This window comes from Lissotriton helveticus, chromosome 10, assembly GCF_964261635.1.
Source record: "Lissotriton helveticus chromosome 10, aLisHel1.1, whole genome shotgun sequence".
Classification (NCBI taxonomy): domain Eukaryota; kingdom Metazoa; phylum Chordata; class Amphibia; order Caudata; family Salamandridae; genus Lissotriton; species Lissotriton helveticus.
The window spans coordinates 882830346-882852488 of record NC_136071.1 but is presented as its reverse complement, the minus strand read 5'-3'; the positions used below and the strand labels follow the sequence as shown (position 1 = coordinate 882852488).

At 51.7% G+C, this 22143-nt stretch overlaps 1 protein-coding gene across 3 annotated transcripts in view; it reads left to right on the top strand.

The window, feature by feature from the left end:
• The window catches only part of KIF15 (kinesin family member 15), a 927215-nt gene that overhangs the window by 825975 nt on the left and 79097 nt on the right, over nt 1-22143 (top strand). For all 3 annotated transcript variants that reach the window (XM_078663524.1, XM_078663523.1, XM_078663522.1), the window contains exon 34: nt 12802-12933. In XM_078663524.1, coding sequence (XP_078519650.1) covers nt 12802-12933 — 132 coding nt within the window. The remainder of the gene's footprint in view (nt 1-12801; nt 12934-22143) is intronic.

The window sequence follows — 22143 nt, the reverse complement described above, 5'->3', positions numbered from 1 at the left end:
TGCTTAATTTGTAAAAAAAAAAAAAAAACACTACGTGCCAAGGCCCAGTGCTGCCAATGACAATACCAGCACAACTACCAACCATCACACTCCTACAAGAGTGATAATTCAAGTTATTCCAGGCCCCCAAAGCAATAAGAATGGCGCAGGAGTTGCAAGAGGACCTCGACCAGCTCACCAAAAGGAAGGCCCGCCGTGCAGAGAATGCAGTGAAGATGCTGTACATAGCAGGAAGAGATGCTGGAGGCTGGAGCTTCTTGTAGCCCGAAGATCTCTGTAGTGCAGAGCAATAAGCCTTGGCAACGGCAAGTCGATGCCCACTATATGTATTAAAATGACTGACCGCACTTACAAAGCCTGGAGAATCAACTCTGGGGTTTGCAGGGGTGTTTTGCTCATGCAGGGGCACCCTCACACTTAGTTATAACCAAGCACCCTACTTTTAGGACTGGAAGGCCTGCCATGGGGTGACTTCTAGGTTTTAAGTGCAGTTACCACCGATATAAGAAAACTAAGATCTGTTGTGAGGGGTGCTAGCACCCACCCACAGAGGCTGCAATGGCAGGCCTGTAGTCAGTTTGAGTGGTCTCTCATGGGTGGCTCAAGACATGCTGCAGCCCATGGGACAGCCCTGGTGTACCTATGGCCTGGGTACCTTAGCACCATATACTAGGGACTTACAAGGGTGCACCAGTAGCCAATTTTGGATGTACGACAGTACCTTCTATGGTCAATTTAGGGAGGAAGCACAATTGACTTGGGTCCCAATTAGCAGGAACCCAGTCAGACTTGTAAAAAAAAACATACTGACACCAGCGAAATGTGGGGGTAACCATGAAATCAGATCCCGCTTTCCTACTGGGATGACTTTAAAGTAACACTCTGAAGTGCACAAGGATCCCTTTCAACCCAATCCTATCTACCAGATTAATTGTAGTGGGGTAAATAATCCAATGTGCGCGGACAGGGCGCAGTCTATTCATGTGTAAGTGTTGGTTCTCCTCTCCCCTTCCTGCCCCGTAAGTCAGAATGCAGAAGAATCCTCTATCACACCCAGCCCTTCCTGTGTTTGTGGCTGTCAAAAGGGAATGCACAAAGTCGCCCAGACATGTATTGGAGATTATCTTCAGGCACGCAGAGCAAAGTTAAGAGCAGAGAAATGTCCACTTTCTAAAAGTGGCATTTTCTAAATGTTAATGTCAAATCCAACCTTACCACCTATGTGGATTTGTCACTACCATTCCAAAGATAAGAAACATGATGTAGCTACTCCTGTCTGATCAGGAATTACAGCTTAAAAGTGCTAGTCTGAGAGGAGTAAGCCTCACAGCAGTTAAAAACTAATTTGGCTGTTATTCGCTACCAGGACATGTAAAACTTAAGTACATGTTGTGGGAAGTTGGCCTGATATATGATGCTCACTAGTTCTAGTGATCACCTTGTATCAGTCCAAACAACCCTTATGGTGATTGGTTGTAAGTCAACCTTATAGACCAGCTATCCTAATGGTAGCGTGGACAAAGCAGTCTTAGGCTAAACTCTTTTGGCATGTGAAGCCAGCTGTTTTACCACACATAACCCCTTGAATACCATATGAAAGGACACCACACAGGTTGTTATGAAAATAAACAGTATATTTATTAATAACAAACACCTCTGAACTCTTTATGAGATCAGAGGGCTAAGCACATGACAATCTCTTAGGAAAAATACAATAAGTTGCACAAAATTACAATGGTGCCCTAGGGGCACGGCAAACCATATACTAAGTAAATGGTATAAATAGAACGATTTAGAAAATGAAGATGCCCAGAGGCTGTAGGTTCGCTGGGACTACCCTATCCTAACCTTAGGTAAGTAAAGGGAGGCCCACGGAACGCGTGTGCAGAGTGTGAACTCACACGCGGGATGCGGAACAAAGTCAATGGGCAGAACAAATTACGAAAAGGTAAGTAAAAGACAGTTCCTACTAGTTACGACTAAAACGACAGGATACCTGGACACTAGGAGAGTCAATCTACCCTTGAGCACCGAAATGCTCTTGTTACCTCACCCACGGGCTGCGGGTGCATAGGTGTCAAAGTGTGTCGGGTTTCCGCGTCGAAGTCTATGGAGCCTTGGAGAAAGATGCTGCAGGCGACCAGGAGGAAGATGTCCGGTGCGATCCACGGGTGGATCGAGGAAGATGAAGACCTGAAAGCAGAGGGGACAGTGTTCAAAGTCACTAGCCAGTGACCGGTGTGGAACCAGGAAGGAACCAGATGTCGTCGTCGCGATCAAGTGAAGAGTGGATGCTTGACTCTGCAGCCACGTGGACCAGGAGGTGTCTTTGACGACCAGGATGGAGGCACGAGCTGTCCCACGCAGGCTCTCGCTGTCGGCGGTGTCTGTTCCGGATTCGGCGTCAACAGGCCTTGGCAAAGGCAACCCACGTGGTGAGTGGAAAAGGCGTCTGGTGCGGACTAGGAGAGTCCGGGGTGCTTCTCTTTTGGAAGGAAGCAAGGGCCAGTCTGGAGCAACCAGACCAGCAGTGTAGATTTCAAGGATCGTCGTCTAGGAGGTCACTAGCCAGCGGCAAGTGACCAGACAACGCGTCGAGCAGCAACCAAGCAAATGGGCCCCACGCAGATCTCGTGGATGCTGGAGGGCTGGTCTTGGGTGCAGGAGCTGCTCGGGGCTGGGGCTTCTCAAACCCCAAAGCACTTTCTCAAGGATGCCTCTGAAGTCGTGCTGGAAGCGAAGTGCAGTTTCATCAAGATGGCTGGTCCCACGTGTCTCGTCGCACCCACGGATCTCAGCTGTGCTGCGGTTGTAGGTAGAGGTCGGAGAGGTCTGGGAATCCGGGTCTCGTCGGGCTCTGAAGTCTGGATCCGGCAGGAAGGACGTCAAAGTGAACCGCTAGGACGCTTGGTGGTGCCTGCAGTTGCAGGGTGGACACTCCTTGCCCACAAGGGAGATTCTTCAGTCTTCTGTGGAGCAGAACGTCGAAGTCCAGAGTTTCGTCTTGTAAAGTTGTTCAGGATAATCTAATTTGGAATGGGACCAGCTCTTACCTTTATTCTCCTAAAGGGGGCTACACTAGTGACTAGGTCCCTCCCCTGGGTGGGACCAGGAAGGGGGGTGGTTACACCCCCTATCCTTTGTCCGATTTCGCGCCAGAGCTGGGGCTGGAGTGCCCCAGCAACTGGTTTGAACCGGTGTATGCACAGGGCACCTTGTGCACCATCTCACATAATTCCAAGCACTCTGCCTTCAGGATTGATAAGGCCTGCCATAGGAGGGACTGATAGGAGTACAAGTGTCCATTTTGGGGTTAGATATAGGTATACTAGATCTACAGCAAAGGGTGATTACACCACCTTGCCCCAGCTGTCTTAGCAGCCAGTTGTGTCTGTTTAGATGGCCAGCCAGGGGTGGCATAATACATGCTTCAGCCCCTGGTAGGCCTTGGGTTCACCTATGCCCTGGGTACCTAAGGTACACTGTACAGGGGCTGATAAGGTGTCCCAATACCAATTGGTAAAGTACATGGATGTCAATTTAGAGAGAGAACAGCTAGGCTGTGGGTCTGATTAGCAGGCCCACAGCCAGGGAAAGTCGTGAAGCAAAAAGGAAAAATCTGGGGTGACCATAGGATTGCAGACCCTACTCTCCTACACATGTCCTACCTTTTAATTATACAGTACCCTACCCATCAGGCTACCTAGGGCCTACCTTAGGGGTGACATATGTGTAATAAAAGGGGGGGGGGGGGGTAAGGCTTGGCAAGTGCGTGTTAAACTGCACAAACAGGCCTTGCAATGGCAGGCCTGAGACCGGTTTGAAAGGCTACTTGTGTGGGGGCATAACCAGTGTAGCATGCCTGCTAGTAGCATTTCCATTACGGGCCCTGGGTATATGGTATACCTCTTTACAAAGGACTTGCAGGTAAAGCACATGCACTTTAGCACTGGTCAGCAGTGGTAAAGTGCTCAGAGTCCTAAGGACAACAAACGACACAGGCAAAAGTGAAGGTAAGTAGGTCAAATGTTAGTGGGGGAGACCACCCTAAAGACTGCAGGTCTAACACTGGCCTTTTAAACTTTTTGTCAAGACTTTTTTGCGACTGTCTTCTGGTTCGTCGAGAATGCCAGCTAGGAAGGCTGCTTTCAAGTCCTGTGGCGACTGTCACTGACAGATTTCAGTGACTGACCCACATTAAGTGTGCCTCTGGTGTTTGGAGCATGACCACAGTGCCAAGTTACCGCACCATGCACCCCAAGGCCTTGAAGGAGCTGTCCCTCAAGCTCCTTAACATGCGGCGATGGTAGCCAAATGGAGGTCCCGAGATCAGTCAAAGAGGCTCTCCAAGCACCTAAGTCACACGGGCACAAGAAGACGAAGAGATCTTAGAATTTACCATGTTAGTCAGTCATTTGACGAGACGAGGGAGTGTCAGCACTAAAGTCCTAGCTCTGTGGTGGAACCTGTGCCTGGGCCATTTCTGCACCTCCCAGACTTTCCGGGAGCCGGAGCGACCCTCACCAGTTACACAAATTTTACGAGGCTGTGCACATCATATGTGGGTGGACTGTCCCCGCCGGAGTGCCTTCTGGCCCCGTGGATTCGTTAGGGTCCCATACTGGTCTCCTATCTGTGGGTTCTCCCCTGGCACAGGTGGGCTGCTTGGATCGTTTGATGGACCCGGAGCGGCACCGGTTGAGCCCCCTTGACCATCCCTGGCGCCTGCTCCCGTGCCAACACGTTGGCACTAACCCAGTCATCATCCCAGACTCTTACACCGAGCCGGATGGGTATCGTCCGATTCCGGAACTGACAAGGGGACAGATTCCCCCCAATGGAGCCAGTGCACTTATTCGTATGACAGGCCTCAAATGGGGGATGAATGGGAGGGGTCAGCGGACACTTATGGGTACCAGAGTGAAGAGAGTGATGACAACTGGTATGATGATATGGCAGAGGCCAGTGTACTAGACACCTCCCCAGACACTGGCCTGGTTAATCCCCTTACCAAGGCAATGCAGGCGGGTGCATCTTTCGCAATGGCGGTACGAAGGGCGACTGAAGTCCTGGATATTACACTGCCATCAGTGGCAGTCAAGACAAATGTCTAGACAGAGGTGCTTCAACTGGGAGTTGCTCCCATAGAACCATTACTCCCAGTACAATGAATCCCTTACAGACATCCTACTCTGGGCCTGGTCCACTCCCTGCACAGAGGTTCCTGTTCATAGGACAATTCCCCAGTGCCATTGCCCCGTCCCAGGGGACCTCAGTTTCCCCCCCCCCATCATCCCAATCTGGAGAGCTTGGTGGCCCAGGTCTCTATCTCAAAGGTTAACCCCGACTCATTTTCCACCACTAGACCGGGAGTCCAAAAGGCTGGATACCTTTGAGAATATGTTCTCTTCCAGTCTGGCACTACGGTCAGTGAACACAGTGCGCCTTCTGGGCTGATACTCCCATATCATATTGGACTCTGATGCGCAAGTACTGCCAATGATCTTGGAGGAGTTCTGAGCCATACTCTCTCAAGCAATTGCTGATGGGAGGGACGCAGCCAAGTTCACCATCAGATGTGGACAGGACATGTCCAACTCCCTGGGATGAGTGATTTCGTCGAAGGCCCTTCGGTGCCAAGTCTGAGTGAGAACCACTGGGTTTTCGGGGAATGTTCAGGCCTCGCTCATGTACATGCCTTTTGGTTGCTCTCAGCTGTTTGGCAAGACGGTAGACTCTGCACTCAAGCGCTCTAAGTATAGGAGAGCTACAGACAGGTCCTTGGGCATTTCCATGGCCCCCCCATCAACCCCAGTGTCCCCCTTCTGCGCCTTTGTAGCCACAAAAGGGGTTTCCAAATGAATCCATACATGTCCAGACACCACGGCCAATCAATCAATCGGCGTACTTGTAAAGCACGCTACTTACCTGTAAGGGTCCCAAGGCTCGGAGGGGAGGGGCGGGGCGGGGGAAGCTGCTACTGCTCAAAGAGCCAGGTCTTGAGGAGCCTTCTGAAGGCCAGACGGTCTTGGGTCTGCTGTGTGTGGGTAGGGAGGGTGTTCCATGTCTTGGTGGCGAGGTAGGAGAAGGATCCGCCGCCGGAGGTCGTTTGTTGGATGCGGGGGGCAGCTGTGAGGGCGAGGCTGGCAAAGCGGAGCTGGCGGGTGGGGGTGTGGAAGCTGAGTCTCCTGTTCAGGTAGGCTTGTCCGGCATTGTGGAGTGCTTTGTGTGTGTGTTTGGGTGAGGAGCTTAAAGGTGATCCTCTTGTCGACGAGGAGCCAGTGTAAGTCTCTCAGGTGGGGGGTGATGTGGCTGCGGCGGGGGGCGTTGACGATCAGTCTGCGGAGGTGCTTTGGATGCGTTGTAGTTGTCGTAGGTGTTTGGCTGGGATTCTTGCGTAGAGTGCGTTGCCGTATTCCAGTCTGCTGTTGACGAGGGCCTGCGTCACCGTTCTTGTTTCGGTGGGGATCCACTTGTAGATCCTGCGGAGCACGCGGAGGGTGTTGTAGCAGGAGGAGGAGACGGCGTTGACTTACTTCGACATGGAGAGGGAGGAGTCGAGGATGAATCCTTGGTTGCGTTCATGGCCGGTGGGTGTTGGTGCTGCTCCCAGTGTGGTCGGCCACCAGGAGTTGTCCCAGGCTGAGGGGGTGGGCCCGAAGATGAGGACCTCCGGCTTGTCCGAGTTCAGCTTCAGGCGGCTGCTCCTCATCCAGTCGGCGACGGCCTTCATTCCCTCGTGGAGGTTGGATTTGGCGGTGTGGGATAGGATGAGCTGGGTGTCGTCGGCGTAGGAGATGATGTTGAGGTGGTGATGGCGGGCCAGTTGTGCGAGGGGGGCCATGTAGACGTTGAACAGCGTCGGGCTGAGAGATGAGCCCTGGGGGACCCCGCAGATGATGTCAGTGGCTTTGGATCAGAAGGTTGGGAGGCGGACGCTCTGGGTACTTCCTTAGAGGAAGGACATAGTCCAGTCAAGAGCCTTCTCTTGGATTGCGGCTTCTAGGAGGCATGTCTTTAGAGTGCGATGGCAGACCGTGTCGAAGGTGGCTGACAGGTCCAGGAGGATGAGGGCTGATGTTTCGCCGTTGTCTAGTTGGCGCCTGATGTCGTCTGTGGCGGCGATGAGGGCAGTCTCGGTGCTGTGGTTTCATCTGAATCCGGACTGGGACGGGTCCAAGATGTCGTTGTCTTCCAGGTGGCGGTCCAGTTGCATATTGATGATTTTTTCGATTACCTTTGCCGGGAACAGGAGCAGGGAGATGGGCCGGAAGTTCTTGAGGTCCTTGGGGTCCGCTTTGGGCTTCTTGAGGAGGGCGTTGGTTTTGACGGGCTTCCAGCTTTCCGGGAATGTCGCTGTTTCGAAGGAGATGTTGATGACCTTCTGTAGTTGGGGTGCGATGGCAGCGTCTGCTTTGTTGAATACGTGGTGTGGGCATGGGTCAGACGGAGATCCTGTCAGACGGATATCCTGAGTGGATGGAGTTCATGACCTTGCGTGTCTCGTCGTCGTTGACGTTGGACCAGGACTTCAGGTGGTTGGCACTGGTGGTATTCACAGGGAGGCGGGGGTGTCTGGCACAGTCGGGGCGGTCGTGGCGTTGAAGCTGTCGTGGATGTCAGCGATCTTGCAGTGGAAGATGATGGCTAGTGAGTCGCACAGTTCTTGTGAGGGCAGGATGTCGTTGGCGCTGGGGTTGGAGAGTTCCTTTACGATGCTGAAGAGCTCTTTGCTGTTGTGTGCGTTGTTATCCAAGCGGTCTCTGAAGGAGGATCTTTTGGCTAATCTGATGAGGTAGTGGTGTCTGCGGGTGGCGTCCTTGTGGGCTGCTTGGTTGTCCGGTGTGCGTTCGTGGAGCCATGTCTTTTCCAGTTTTCGGCATGCGTGTTTGGAGGCCTGGAGCTCGTTGGTGAACCAGGCGGCTCTCTTGTTGGTGTGGCTGTTGGAGGGTTTCTTGAGCGGGGCGAGAGTGTTGGCGCAGTCGTCGATCCACTGTCTGAGGTTGCGGACTGTGGCGTCTGGGTTGGTGGGGTCGGTGGGTGGGTTCTTGGCGAGGGAGGTGGTCAGCTTGTCTTCAGTGACTTTGCTCCAGCAGCGGTGAGGCAGCTGTTGAGTGTGGTGGTGTGTGGTTGGTTTCTTGAAGGTGAAATGGATGCAGCGGTGGTCGGTCCAGAGGAGTTCGGTGGTGTGGTCGAAGGCGACGTGGGAGCCTGTGGAGAAGATGGGGTCAAGCGTATGGCCGGCGGCGTGGGTGGGTGCTGTGACGAGTTGTCTGAGGCAGAGGTTGGCAAGGTTGTCGATCAGGGTGGTGGAGTTGGCATCCTTGTAGTTCTCGAGGTGGAAGTTCAGATCCCCGAGGAGGATGTAGTCCGTGGTAGCGGGTGCGTGGTGCTGGCGAGGTCGGCGATGGAGTCACTGAACTGAGCTCAGGGTCCGGAGGGTCTGTAGATGAGTGTTCCTCTGAGGGGTGGTGTTGGGGTCGGTGTGGATCCGGAAGTGTAGGTGTTCGGCTGTGTTGAGGGTGTCGTCCGCGTGGGTGGCGATCTTGAGGGTGGACTTGTGGACGATGGCTATTCCTCCTCCGATTCCGTTGGCGCGGTCCCTGCGGGTGTTCTTGTAGCTGTCCGGGATGGCTATGGCGATGTCGGGCGCCGAGGAGATGTTCCACCAGGTCTCGCTCAGGAAGGCCATGTCTGGGGCGGAGGTGTCGAGCAGATCCCAGAGATCGATGGCGTGTTTGCATGCGGAGCGGGTGTTGAGGAGTATGCAGCGGATGTGTTTGGATCCAGTCTTTGGAGGTTTGGTGGCTATGTTGCAGGCGAAGTTGCAGGTTCAGCAGGAGAAGGGTCCGTGGGTCCGTTTCGGGGTGGCTTGGAAGCAGGTGTGGTTTCGGCCGGTGTTGAGTGCGCGGAGGGTGCTGGCGTCGTAGTGGATTCTGGTGTTGTGGAGTTTGCGGGGTCCAGGGGTTCTGGCGCCGGGCGCGGTCCAGGCGCGGATGGGTGCAGACGGGCTTGCGGAAGGAGCGGGCAGGCCAATGGGTGTGTAGGGGGGCGGGGCCGCAGGAGAGCAGCGGCGGGAAGAGCCTGAACGGGAGCGGTGGGGGCGGGGGGAAACTGGCACAGTGGGGGGCGAGAAAACAAGCTCAGGAACACGGAGGCAGCAAGCAGATGACGAGCAGCGGCGCGGGGGCGACCTGCCTGCAAGCAGGGTCAAAGTCCAACAAACCGCACAATCATCTTGTGGCTGAGGACGTGGTTCCACACAGACCACATGGGACAGGCTGCTATAGATCATGCCGGTCCACCACCCCTCTGGCATCTACAGCCCCCAAACCCCTTTAGTATGCACTCCGACCATCATGGGCATCCAGAATATGCCGTCACCTGCAACCCTGCATGTCGATAACATCCAACTGTTGGGTTTTGTAGCTAATCCAAAAGGGCTACTTCCGCCCCTTTGTGACCACCCATGCCACCTGCATGTGACAAGTTGACGGAGGACCACCTCTTCTTGCTTCATCATGAGGTGCTAGCTCTCTTGGCCAAGGTGGCTATAGAGAAGGTGGTGGCATCAGAAATAGGTCGTAGTTGCTATTCCTGCTACTTTATGGATGGAGGCCTTTGTCCTTTGTTAGACCTGCGCCTTCCCAATCTCCTCCTGAAAAGGAGAAATTCAGAATGCTCACTCTTGCACAAGTCATGTCTGCTCTGGACCCAGGAGACTGGGTGGTGTCACTGGACTTACTGGATGCTTATTTTCATATCTCCGTCCTGCCTTCCCACAGGGGTTGCCTGCGGTTCACAGTTGGCCAAGAGCACTTTCAGTTTGCCGTGCTCCCTTTAGGCCTTACCAGTGCCCCTAGGGTGTTCACGAAAGAGATGGCTGTGTTTAAAGATCATCTGCGAAGGTCCGGGTTTCCAGTCTTTCCCTACTTCGATGATTGTCTTTTGAAGGTGTGCTCGCCCCAGGCAATAAACTCCGACCTTCAGACTACGGTGAACCTCGTGCACTAGCTGGGGTTCACTAGCAATGTGCTGAAGTCACACCTGACTCCTTCTCAGATGCTTCCTTCCATTAGAGTTGTTCTGGACACAGTACAGTTTTGGGTCTTTCCTCCCAAGCTGTGAGTCAAGGATTTTCAGGCTATGATACCGCTGTTTCAGCCTCTGTCCTGTACTTTGGGGAGACTTACTCTGAGACTGTTGAGCCACATGGCCTCCTGCATAATTTTTGTAACATATGCCTGCTGGCATATGAGGACTCTGCAGTGGGACCTGTTTCCGGAAGGAACTGAAAAATATTTCAACTGGTGGCTTGCATATTGCAATTAGGTCAGTGGCAGACCCCTCTGCTTTCCCCAACCGGAACTGATTGTAGTGGCAGTTGCATCTCTTCTGGGATGTGACGACCATCTGGGAGAGGTGGTGGTCAGAGGACTCTGGTCTCTGACGGAAAGCAGACTCCACATAAACCTGTTGAACGATCTGGCTGGCCTTGAAGGCCTTCCTTCCAACAATCGGGGGAAGGCTGGTGCTGGTGTTCAGCGAGATCACCACTGCCATTTGAAATAGCAAGAAACAGGGCGAGGTGAGGCGCAGACACTTTGACAAGAGGCTCTGCGCCTTTGGACATGGCTGGAGTGTCTAGGCAGATCCCCGGTGGTTCAACACCTGGTGGGCTCTTTGACATCACGGCTGACAAACTCAGCCATTGATGCCTCGCCTATATCAAATGGCGTCTCCATCCGGCGGTGGCACAATGTCTCTTCCAAGAATGGGGAGAATCTTGGTTCGATCTGTTCGCCTCCGTTGAGAACATGCAGTGTCCGCAGTTTTGCATGTTGGAGTTTCCTGGGCGGCTTTCACTCGGAGACATGTTTCGTCTCAAGTGGGTCTAAGGCCTCCTGCACGCCTTTCCGCTTATACCACTCGTGCCCCGAGTTCTCAAGAAGATCAGGAACGTCCAGGTCCAAGTGATCCTTGTGGCTACAGATTGGGCACAGAGTCTGGTCGGTTGAGCTTGAGCACGGGTCATCCAATCAGGTTGTCTCTTTGGGAGGATCTTCTGTCGTAGCAACAGAACACTTTTGCACCCGAATCTGAAAACATTTTGCCGTCATACATTGAGATTGAGTGGTGAAAGTTGACCATATTTCACCTTCTGCCCGAAGTCTGCAATGTTATTTTGGCAGCCAGACAACTCTCCACCAAAGCAGTATACACCTGCCATTGGAGCAAGATAATAGCATGATGTACAGCGAGACAAGATCTTCTTCCTGGTCCCCTCTCCCAGGTTCTTTTGTTAATTCTTTCCTTGCTTTGCACACTTTAAAAGGCTATCTTTCTGCCATTTTGGTATCTCTGTGGTTGCCAGATCAGCCATCCCTCAAGTACCCTATTGTACATAGCTTTTTGAAAGGTCTCCAACACCTGCTCAAACCTGCACCCTTCATTGTGCCACAGTGGGAGCATAGTTAAGTTCACATCCTTAATGTGTGCTCCTTTCGAGCCATTACACAGCTGTCCTATCAGGGTCCTTTCCATCAAATCGTCCTTCCAAGTGGTGCTAACATCTGCCCGAAGTTTCAGTGAGCAGCAGGCCTTATCACCTCAGCCGCCGTACCTCACTGTCTATCAAGACAAACTGATCCTTCGGAATAGAGCATCCTTCCTCCCAAAGGTGGTCGCTCCCTTTCATGGAGGCCAGTCCATCGCCCTGCCTGTCTTTTACTCTCTGCCTCACCCCTCTAAATAAAGAGGAGAGACTGCATCAGCTGGACCTAAAAAGAGTGTTGTTGGTCTACCTTGACATCAGAAGAGAGTTCCGGGTAGATGATCAACTCTTTTTGGGGTACGTCAGAGGCAGGGGCGATGCAAAACCAGACCATCTAATGATGGATAGTGCTCTGCATCAAAAATTGCTATGTAGTGGCCAAAAAGCAACCTCCTGAAGAATTGTGAGCTTACTCCACCAGAGCTAAGGCTGCAACCTCTGTGTTAGCTTGCAGAGTACCTGTCCTGGATATCTGTCAGGCAGCAGCGTGGGTCTCCCTGCACACGTTTAAAAAGCACTACTGCCTGAACAATCTGGTCTGGGGGACTGGCATTTTGCCTGTTCGGACCTTCAGGATTTTCTAGTATCAATCCATGTCCCTATCTCATCTCCGGGGAGGGATTGCTTGGGTATCTATTCTGATGTAAGGAACCTGTGGCTATATGTCTCTATCAGATGAAAAAGTTACTTACCTTAGGTCTGGCCTTATCTGGTAGAGACTTTCTAGAAACAGATTCCTTACCGACCCACCCATCTTCTCCACGGATGTATTTCAGAGATGGGGACTGTCCCAGTTTCACGCACCAGTGTTTTTCGTGGCTCTGCGCTTTTGGCGTGCTAAGTTGTAAAAATAAACTGATGTCAGCACACCGTGGTTTCGGCCTATATAGGCACCGTGTACGTCCCTTCCGTCGCAGACGACTGACGCTACGCAAAGCCAAGCGTTACTGACCATGAAAAAGTTTCCAGATCCTTCTGATGCCTGGTGAATATTCCAAGGTAAGGAATCATAGGCTAGGTAGTCTCTAGCAGATAAGGGGTTTCCGAAGGTAAGTAACTTTTCATTGTGTAAACTTACTTTTAACAGCCCTTGCTTACACTTATTTTGGCTACTGTATTTTCTTTTAAAAATGGTTGAGGTGAAGGCTATGCACATAGACAAATAATTGCATGTCTAAATCTATGATATGTGTCAAAACAACCAGACAGGTCAACATATTTTCAGCAGTTGTATATCTCAATTACAGGAACTTACATTGCTGAGGAAGCAGGTTGAGTTCCTTGCTGAAGAAAATGGAAAGTTACTTGGTCACCAGAACATAAATCAGAAGATTCAGTACCTTGTGAAAGTTAAGAAGGAGAATGCTAGACTTAGTGAGGTATGTTCTGTGACTCACTAAATATTCGTTCATTAATTGGTGCAATCAATTCTTTAAATGAAGTCATATTGATAAAGAAGTTTTAAGTAGTATTTGTTACCCATCTTAACATCTGAGCAGGATTCTGTCCCATTCTGTTAAAGACCTACACTTCACTCTCTTAACCCCTTCTGCGCTCGTGACGAGCTCAGCTCGTCATGGGCGTAACCTGCGCTGCGCGGATGACGAGCTGACCTTGTCACGTAACGCGGGATTTTTAAAATCGCAGCGCGCAGCGGGAAAACCGCTAGCGCGCATGCGGTTAATATGTATAATCATTTTGAGGTAGATTCCCATACATTTTGAATTCTAACTCACAAAAGAAATGGCTCCTCTATTTTCAGTGTTAACATTGGGATTGGCCAGTGGGAATTTGAGCCAGTGGTTGCAGGTGGGACCCTCCAGTACTCATTTTTGGGAGCTGGCACTTAATTTTCATCTTCAGACTTTGACCCAGAGTAAAAGGGACAAAAACACAGGAGGGGGAAGAGGAAGACTGAAAAAAGTGGAAAAGTAGAATGCAGTAATGAAAAACAACCTGCACGAGTGGAACAACAGTTAACATGTGGTAGTTGAAGAAAGAAGCATGAAGTAGAATCAAGAATGTGCATCCTTGGTATTCTGCAATCCTGGCATTGGTTAGCACTGGCTGCAGGCTTCTGAAAATAACATCAGCTCTCCATAGTCACAGGTAGCCTGATAGTCTGTCTTTTGAGGATTTTGCTTTATGTCCTAGTGCCTTGATTTTAGGTAGTAGATGTAAAGGCTAACGGTTGTTGTGCAATGTCTGAGATATCCCACAAACACATAGTAGAATCTGGTAAAGGCAGGTGATGAAACATTCTGCACAATTATAATAGCACCCTCTGAAATAAACATTCCTCATTGCATTTCACATCGCTTCCTTCCTTCATCTCTAGCTTTTTAAATAGTGCTTGCTTTTGAAATATTTTTCTGGTCACTTTGTAAAAATAAATGGTTTAGGCATTATATATTTTTGATTGTACAGGGAATACCACGTGGATAGAATGAGTAATGAACTCTGATAATCTAAAGTTAAATCTGTATTTTCTATATTCTGAATTATGTTCTAGTTCTACAAAATTTGTTTTCTATGAATGTTTTGTGTATTCTAATTTAGAACAATCTGTTTTCGTCTACAAGTGAACTATTCTCTTGTGATGAAGACTGAGATCTGTTTTTGAAAAAGTTGCTTATTTGACAACTTGAATTGCTTCTTGCCCTTGAAGCTCTTTTCCTTGCTCTTATGCACATCCATCGAATGAGTTGCCCATCAGTAAGTGGACTTTCTTGAGGGACTGTAGGAGTTCTTATAGCAGCTCCTTTGCATGTAATAACTATGCACCACGTGACTCCGCCCTGACGTAGTCCACGTCCGTGACGTCAGCGAGGATACATAAGTCCCACCCCGGCGCGCCTACGTCAGTTTTTTTCTCTTTTCTGCGTGCAACGCGGATCCGGTTTGTGTCCTGGCCTGTTTTCAGGCCTTCTATCTCTTTTCACCCTTGGCGTTCAGTGGAACAGTGTGCGAATGCCTTCGGGCTTCAAGACGTGTACCTCTTGTGCACGTCCCATGTCGGCGACGGACCCTCAACCGATTTGCATGTGGTGCCTGGGCGAGCACCACAACTCAGCACCTCAAGCCTAAATCACGGCGGGAGCGCTGGATGAAGTTGCTGTTGGCGCACTTGTCCAGGTCGGTGTCGTCATAGCGTCCGTCCCCTAACTCGAGGCAAGGATTTGCCGCTTTCGTCTGCGACATTGTCTTTCGCCGCGATCCCTTGCGCATGTCTCGCCGGCTGGTAGGTCCTTCAGTTTTGCCTCCGAGGCACTGTCCTCCTTCCGCGGCAGGCACCGTCTCCCCACAGGACGTGCGCCCCCACCTGTCGCCATCCTACCCGCCGTTTCCCGGCGCGGTGTGGTAAATAAATAAATTACCGGTACTATTTTTCTATGCATTAAATGAAAAGGATAGCTCAATAAATGAGAGGCAGAGTCCGTGGTATCTGAGTCATACGGGCTTTAATTAAGTGGCTCGAGCCAATGGACATCGGGTTCCATCACCTGCTAAGGTTCAGGAAGGGACAATCTCGACCTCGATCTCAACATTTCATTAACATCATACAGTATATATAGTAAAACAGTACAGTTGCATTGAATACAGTAGGCGTAACAAGTGAAAGAGGAAAGATAAGAACATATGGGCGTGAAAAGAAGGCGTGCACAGGGCGTGCACGGAGGTGTGTGATGTAGACGTCACAGAAGTGTCATAAATAGGTGGACACATGAAGGGGGCTTCATGGGCAGCTGGAACCTTTAACCTACTGGTGCGCGCAAAACGAGTCATGACGTGTAACTGGCGAGAGCTGGGGGGCGCTGACTCCTAGCACTAGTAGAGGAGACTGACGTCTGGGATGTCTGAACGACCTGTACCTATAGCGTATCTGATATCTTGTGTTTAGAGTACATGTTGCTTGATTCTAAAAGTCATCAGGGCAAAGGCTACTTGTCACTAAAGCTAGTGTATGCATATATTTCTTCATGTATTGCGTGAACTATGGATCTTCTATGGATACTAATTCAGTAAATCACTTGCATGGAGACAGAAAGACTAGATTGTAGATGGATATGTTTATCCTGTTCGTTAGCTAGGAATGTGAAGCCGGGGAGCAGAACAGATAACTGTAGGCATAACATATTCTTGGCAGGCAGGCCAGGCCGAGCCGGGCACCGCGTTGCTTGGCAGGAAGTAAGGGAAGGGTCAGGGATGCGGGCGGGGCTGCATCTCTCTGAGTGGTTCAGGAGGCTTGAGGCCTGGATCTCGTGTCCGGGCCCTGTGGAGCCCTAGAAACGGGTGCATCTCGATGATTTAACGTGCACCATGTAAAGACGTTGGCAACATAGGCCTGAAAGCCTAATCCACGTTGCTTTCACGGAGGACTGGATAACTGACATACTAACGTTGGACGCAACTGTAAATGCGTCTTTATTATCGGCCATGGAGAGGAAATGCATAGCGATCATGCATATATATTACATGTGAGGGAACACGTAGGGACACATAACAGGACAAAATTCAATTTTCCTCAGCGGAGGCGACTAGGGCCCAAATGACAGCCTACGCTGCGGCTCTGCAGGTTTCTTTGGCCCTTCCTCCACCCCCTGACACGTCCGCGGATCGCTTGCCTCGCGCGGGGACTTCCGCAGAGTCATCGAGCGCTCCGGCGCCGAAGATTCCGGCTCCAGGTCGTAGGAGAGTGGCGTTGTCGGGGCCCCCCTCTTCGGCGCCTAGCATCCCTGCCTTGCCGCAAATCCCTAGGGGCTCCCTGTGGCATCGCAGGTAATCGCCTGAACTCCGGGCTTGCCCCCAAGCTCCCCTCGGTCCTCTGAGCAGGCGGCTGCCTCACCAGAAGTCGAGCCGGTGCCGCTTCGGCGCCGGGAGCCTTCCTCCCCGGCTCCGGTAGAATCGGGGGTGGAGGCCGGGGCCTGGGGTGCCTTCCATAGTCCCTCTGGGTCCTCGGCGCGGGCGGCTGCTCCTTCCGAGGCCGAACCGGTGCCTTTTCGGTGCCCGGCCTTCGCCGGTCTGGCGTTGGCCTCGCCCCGTTCTCGTAGAGAGCACAAGGTGGCAGGAGTCGGCCCGGCGCCACAGAGGCCCATTCCGGCACAGGTCGATGCTGGCATACTCCACTGAGCCGCGCCAGGTTCCAGATTAGTCTCCAGAGGTCCCTTTGTCTCCTGAGGTCCATCATCTGTTGGTGTGTTCCTCCCCAGAGACAGGGCGCCGTGTAGTTGCCTTTTCAAAGGCATCTGCCAGGGAAGGCTCTTCGCCGTCCCCACGGCCAAAATCCTCGAACCCTTCTTTCTGTGGCTCGCGGCTGGCTTCACCACCGGCCTCTCCACCATCCCCTGAGGCCCCTCAGGTCCCTCATTCCTCTGTGGATCCTCCTCTATGCCGGGACTGGCTGCTTCCCCCTGGACATGGGGCCTCAGTCTGCAACCGTCACCCATGGAGGAATTGCTTTCACCTCCGCGGTGCCCTACTGAGGCCAGTGTTGCCTTTGTTAGGGCTATTTCCACGGCTGCTGGTATTCTGAGGATGGGTGAACCTGTCACTCCATTTCCTACAGACAACCTCTTGGAGATTCCCCACTAGGGCTCTGGTGGACGGGAGTTGTTCCTTCTTTTTGAAGCGTCACTCCATAATTCTCTTATGGGGGCTTGGGGGCACCCTGCCACGTGCGATCCGGTGTCTTAGGCACTACAGCACCGCCATTGTCCTGCTCCGCACAACCCTGTCTATCTTTCTTTCCACCCCTCTATTCAAGACGCTCTACTGTGAAATTCCTTTCCGTGTTTTCCTGTGGTGTTTCCTCCATCTCGGAGGCCCGGTGGTTAGATTTATGGGGACGTAATGTCTTTGCTTCTTCCAGTGCTGCCTTGAGGGCGCTTAACACTTTGTGTGCTGACCAGGGCTACTTGTAGAATGTGGGATTCTATGGAGTCCCTTCTTTCTCATGTCTCTCATGAGGGTGCTCGTGCTGATCTGCGGGGCCATGTGTCGGATGGTAGAGAGTTGGCCGCGTTTATTCTTCGTGCGGCTTTGGATGTTGCCGATGCTAATGGCCGTGCTATGGCTACTTCTGTGGCTCTCCATCGCCATGCATGGCTAGGTGATGCTGTTTTTCCTGAGAATATTAGAGAGCATCTGGTCGACCTCCCATTTGATGGGGTCCTGCTGATTAAAACTCATGCAAACTCCGCCATTCAGCGTCTTCTTGTGGGGCTTCGTCCTCCTCCTCAGTAGTTGGTGTTGTTGTTCCTCCGGGTCTTAGTGGGAGGTGTTATCCCACTGCTCCTGGAATCTGGTGTTTAGGTGAACGTTACACTTTCTGTCAGAGATAATGTGCCATCGAGGTCCTGAGTTGGCCTACCTCTTCAGTTGTCTGCTGGTTCAGCCCATTTTGGCTAATAGTGTTTTTTTTTGCTGCTTATTGAGCCTTCTGTGGTTTCTGCTGCAGGTTTTCTAATTTGTTCTCTGATGTGGGCTTTCTTCCCTAAGAGTGGTCACATACTTCATGGGCCGTGTCCTACCCTACGTGGGGTATTCGTAGCTATTGGATAGCCCTGCTTTATACTGGGAAGGTGTGGACTCCCCTTTTTGGGTTCCTTGCCTTCCTGGTGATGTTGTATGCCGCTGGTGCATTTTCTTGGGCAGCTGCGGCGTTAGGCTGCCATGTTTTTGCCTTCTTGTCTGCCGTTTGGCATGGTCCTCTGTCTTGGGTCCAGAAGGGTTAATTTCCTGTGTTGACGACTTGGTTTGTCCTATTTGTTTCTCCTCTTATTTTCCATCTGGTGGCTGGTTGGCACCCAGCTGCGCCCGCCGATTCTTCTTGTCCTCGGCCAGGGGCCTTGGAGGGAGACCTGGCCCCCCTGCATCTGGTTTTTCGGGAGCCTTCTCGGACTATGTCCTTCTCTTCCACCTGCCTTTTTACTGAGGCGCTGTTCTGTCTGGCCTGTTGACGTTCAGCTGTGTTGTTTGGCCGCCCTCTTCACTGGGTGTGTTCCCGGTGAAGGGTTCTTGCCCTCGTTTTCTGCTCGTCTCCCTGGAGTCTCTGGGTTGCTCTTCTTCCTTGGTGCTTCCCTGCGTTGCCTGTGTCTGGGGTTTTCGGGGGAGGTCCCTGGTACATTGACTGCTGACCTACTTTCCTTTAGTTTTGCCTGTACCTGGGGCTTCCGGTGGAGGTCCCTGATACATAGGCGGATGGCCTCCTTTCGATTGCCCTTCCTTCTCCTGCTTGCTGAGCGTGGGGCTGCCGCTTGTCGTGGTGACACATCCCCTGTGGAGCGGTGTTCTCCGCGATACTGCGGTTCTAATCTACTTGGGGGGTGTGGGGGGGGGAACTGGGCTCTTTCCCCTGTCCCTGTGGCTCATCCCCTGTTGGGGAGTACTGGGTTATTTCCCTGTCCCGGCGATTTTTGCCTGGGCTGGGGAGGTCCTCTCGCAGACCCTCCTTCCCCTTGGAAATGGCTAGGGTATCTATTCTACGTTAAGGAATCTGCGGCTAGTAGTCTCTATCAGATGTACGAGTTACTTACCTTCGGTAGCGATGTATCTGGTAAAGACGATTCTAGCCGCAGATTCATTCACGACCCGCCCTTCCTTCCCGTTCTGCAAGAACCCTCTGGGTCTTCTGCACTCACCTCCCTCCTGGTGGTTGCCTTTTGCGAGTGTCTTTCTTACTCCCTCCTTCGGGGGATGCTCGCCTTGTTGTTCCATTCTTGACTTTATAGGCACTTCTGCAGCCTGGTCTCCAGTGTGGGGTTCGGTCGTGCTTCTTCTTTCCTTTGTTGCTTGCACTTCTGCCTTGGCAGTCCTTGGGGTTGCGGTGCCTTGGCTGGTCTCGACTTTAGCGTTCGGGAGACTTTCTCCCTGCTGGTGTGGTCTGAGGTTGGATGGTCATTGCTCTACGTTCTGTCCCTTTCTATTCCGGTGGCTGCAGACTTTTTGGTCTGCTGCGTATTTCACATGCCTCTGCCCCGGGGTGGCTGTTGTATTTGCTGCAGGATTGCTTTCCCGTAGAGGTGTCCTGTTCTTTCATTTCAGATCTTGGTGCCTCAGTACCCCCGTCTATTCTGGATGGTTCTGTTCCTCACCATTGTCTCTTTCACTTCTGTTGAGCCCGGTTTTTTTGCACACTGTTCCAGTATTCTCACAGTTTTTGTTAGGGATGGCTCTGCGTTGTGGCGTGGAAAAGTTCTCTGAAGAAAACTGATGTAGGAATGCCGGGGTGGGACTTATGTATCCTCGTTGACGTCACGGACACGTCTGACTTCAGGGCGGAGTCACGTGGTGCCGTTTCCACGGCGCTCAGGGATGCTGTGGCAGAAAAGTTTTCCGGATCCAGTCTCACGCCAGGGGATAATTTTACGTTAAGGAATCTGCGGCTAGAATCGTCTCTACTAGATACATCGTTACCAAAGGTAAGTAATTCTTTCCTCTGGGTGTCAAACATCGTAGAGAATGGGTATACCCTACCTTTCCGGGAGTTCCATCCTCTTTCTTTCCCTTCCAGGGTTCGTGCTCGGAAGAGCACCTTCTGCTTCTCAAGCAGGAGGTTTTGTCATTACTACAGAAAGGTGCAATCGAGATGGTTCCGGAGCAGGAAATAGGTCAAGGATGCTACTTCCTGCACTTCTTGATTCCCAAAAAGAACTGTTGCTTGAGGCCGATCCTAGACCTCCAGGTTTTGAATTTTTATCTCAAGAAGGAGAAATTCAAGATGTTGACCCTGGCTCAGGTTCTTCTTGTGCTGCAGAAGGAATATTGGATGGTGTCTATCGATTTTCAGGTCTTCCTGACCCTCAGCCCAATTCAACCCTCTCAGAGGTGGATCCCCCCTGACACATGTTGCCAGTGGCTCGAGCATCAACGAGAAGATCAATGGGGACAGGGGACATCCCTGTCTAGTGACCCTTTTTAATGGAAATATTCTGGATGCGTGGTTGTTGACCTTGACCTGGCATTTGAGATCTGTGTAAAGGAGCCTGATCCATCCTATGAATTTCGCGCCAAACCCTAGGGGTCAAAGCACCTTAAATAGGTAAGGCCACTCAATCGAGTCAAACGCCATTTTGGCGTCCAGGGTTAGCACTACTGCATCTTCGATGACGTGTTTACGGCCTAGCACAATATGGAGGCGGCGGATATTTAGAACCGTGTTTCGGCTGGGCACAAAGCCAGACTGATCCACATTTATCAGCGAGGTAATAATAGGGACTAGGCGAGAGGCCAATATTTTCGCAAGGATTTTAGCTTCAGTGTTAATTAAAGAGACCCACAGCTGTCAACAGGTTTCCCAGGTTTACGGATCACAACGATTAAGGCAAATCTCTGGTCCTCAGGTAGGATCCCTTTCTCATAGCTTTCAGTGTACATTTCTCTCAAATAGGGCGTGGTCTGCGAGACAGTTGATTTTAGGAATTCAATGGGAATCGCATTAGGCCCATAGCCTTCCCCGACAGTATATTACTTATTGCAGTGCGGATTTCATCATTTGTGATATCTTCCTCCATTGAGTCTCTGTCGCATGGGGACAAGGTAGGTAGAGATATGTCTGCCAGTAGTTGGCGAGAGGCCTCCGCTGTGGTGGAGACTGAGGGTGTGTAGATATATTCAAAATAATCAGCGAAGGCGTCTGCAATCTCTTGCGGGTCTGAGAGAGTCTGAGCGCTATTGACACTTAATCGAGGGGCCCGGCGTTTTTTTTTACTCCTTTCCAACCATGCAAGTAGTTTACCCGCCCTGTCTCCCAACTCATAAAGCCTATGGCACGTGGCCAGCAGTCTGGCTGCGGCTACTCTCTGACTAAAGTTTTGTATTCAAGTTGCCTAATGTTCAGTTTATGCCTAATGGCCTTGCTGGGTTATCATGGGCACTCTGCCTAAAGATGTTGGAGCTGGCCTTCAAGCTGCTCCACCTGATTTTGCTGCTTTTTAATGTAACCCACCTTTTAAAGGCCTCCCATATGATCTGGGCCGAGTCCACCGACCTGACGTTTACTTTGAAATAGTTTTCAGAGTGTGATATTAGGCTCTATTTTATATCCGGATCTTGTGCAGCCATGGGTTAATGACCATTATGTTTCTGTTAGAAAGGCGATCCCAGGGGAGGCAGAAGATGTCTGACTGACCACCCCTGAGTCCACCCCTCCGTCTAGAAGGAGCCGAGCGGTATCGAGAGGCCTCCTGGGTGAGGGCACTCTCCTAGGATCGTATTGCAGAGTAACCACACCACTACAAATGGACACCACACAAGAGGATAAGTTCTTAGGCTTTATCAGGAATAAAGGTTGCTTGTCTTCATCGATATATACAGGTAGATCGAGGGATCTGAAAAGTCTCGTAAGTAAGGGACAGGGTAGCGGGACAGTCTCAGTACGAGGGAAGGAAGGGATACCCTGCGCACAGCTCTCAATCCTCGAGCCGGGGGGTTCCGAGGGGTCGAGCCGCGGCAGCGCCAGCTGGCCTCGAGGTGGTTTCGGTGACGATGGGCCGCGGCAGCGCCAGCAGGCTCCAAAGATGGTTTCGGCGAAGATGGGCCGCGGCAGCGCCAGCAGGCTCCAAAGAGGGTTCAGCGAAGATGGACCGCGG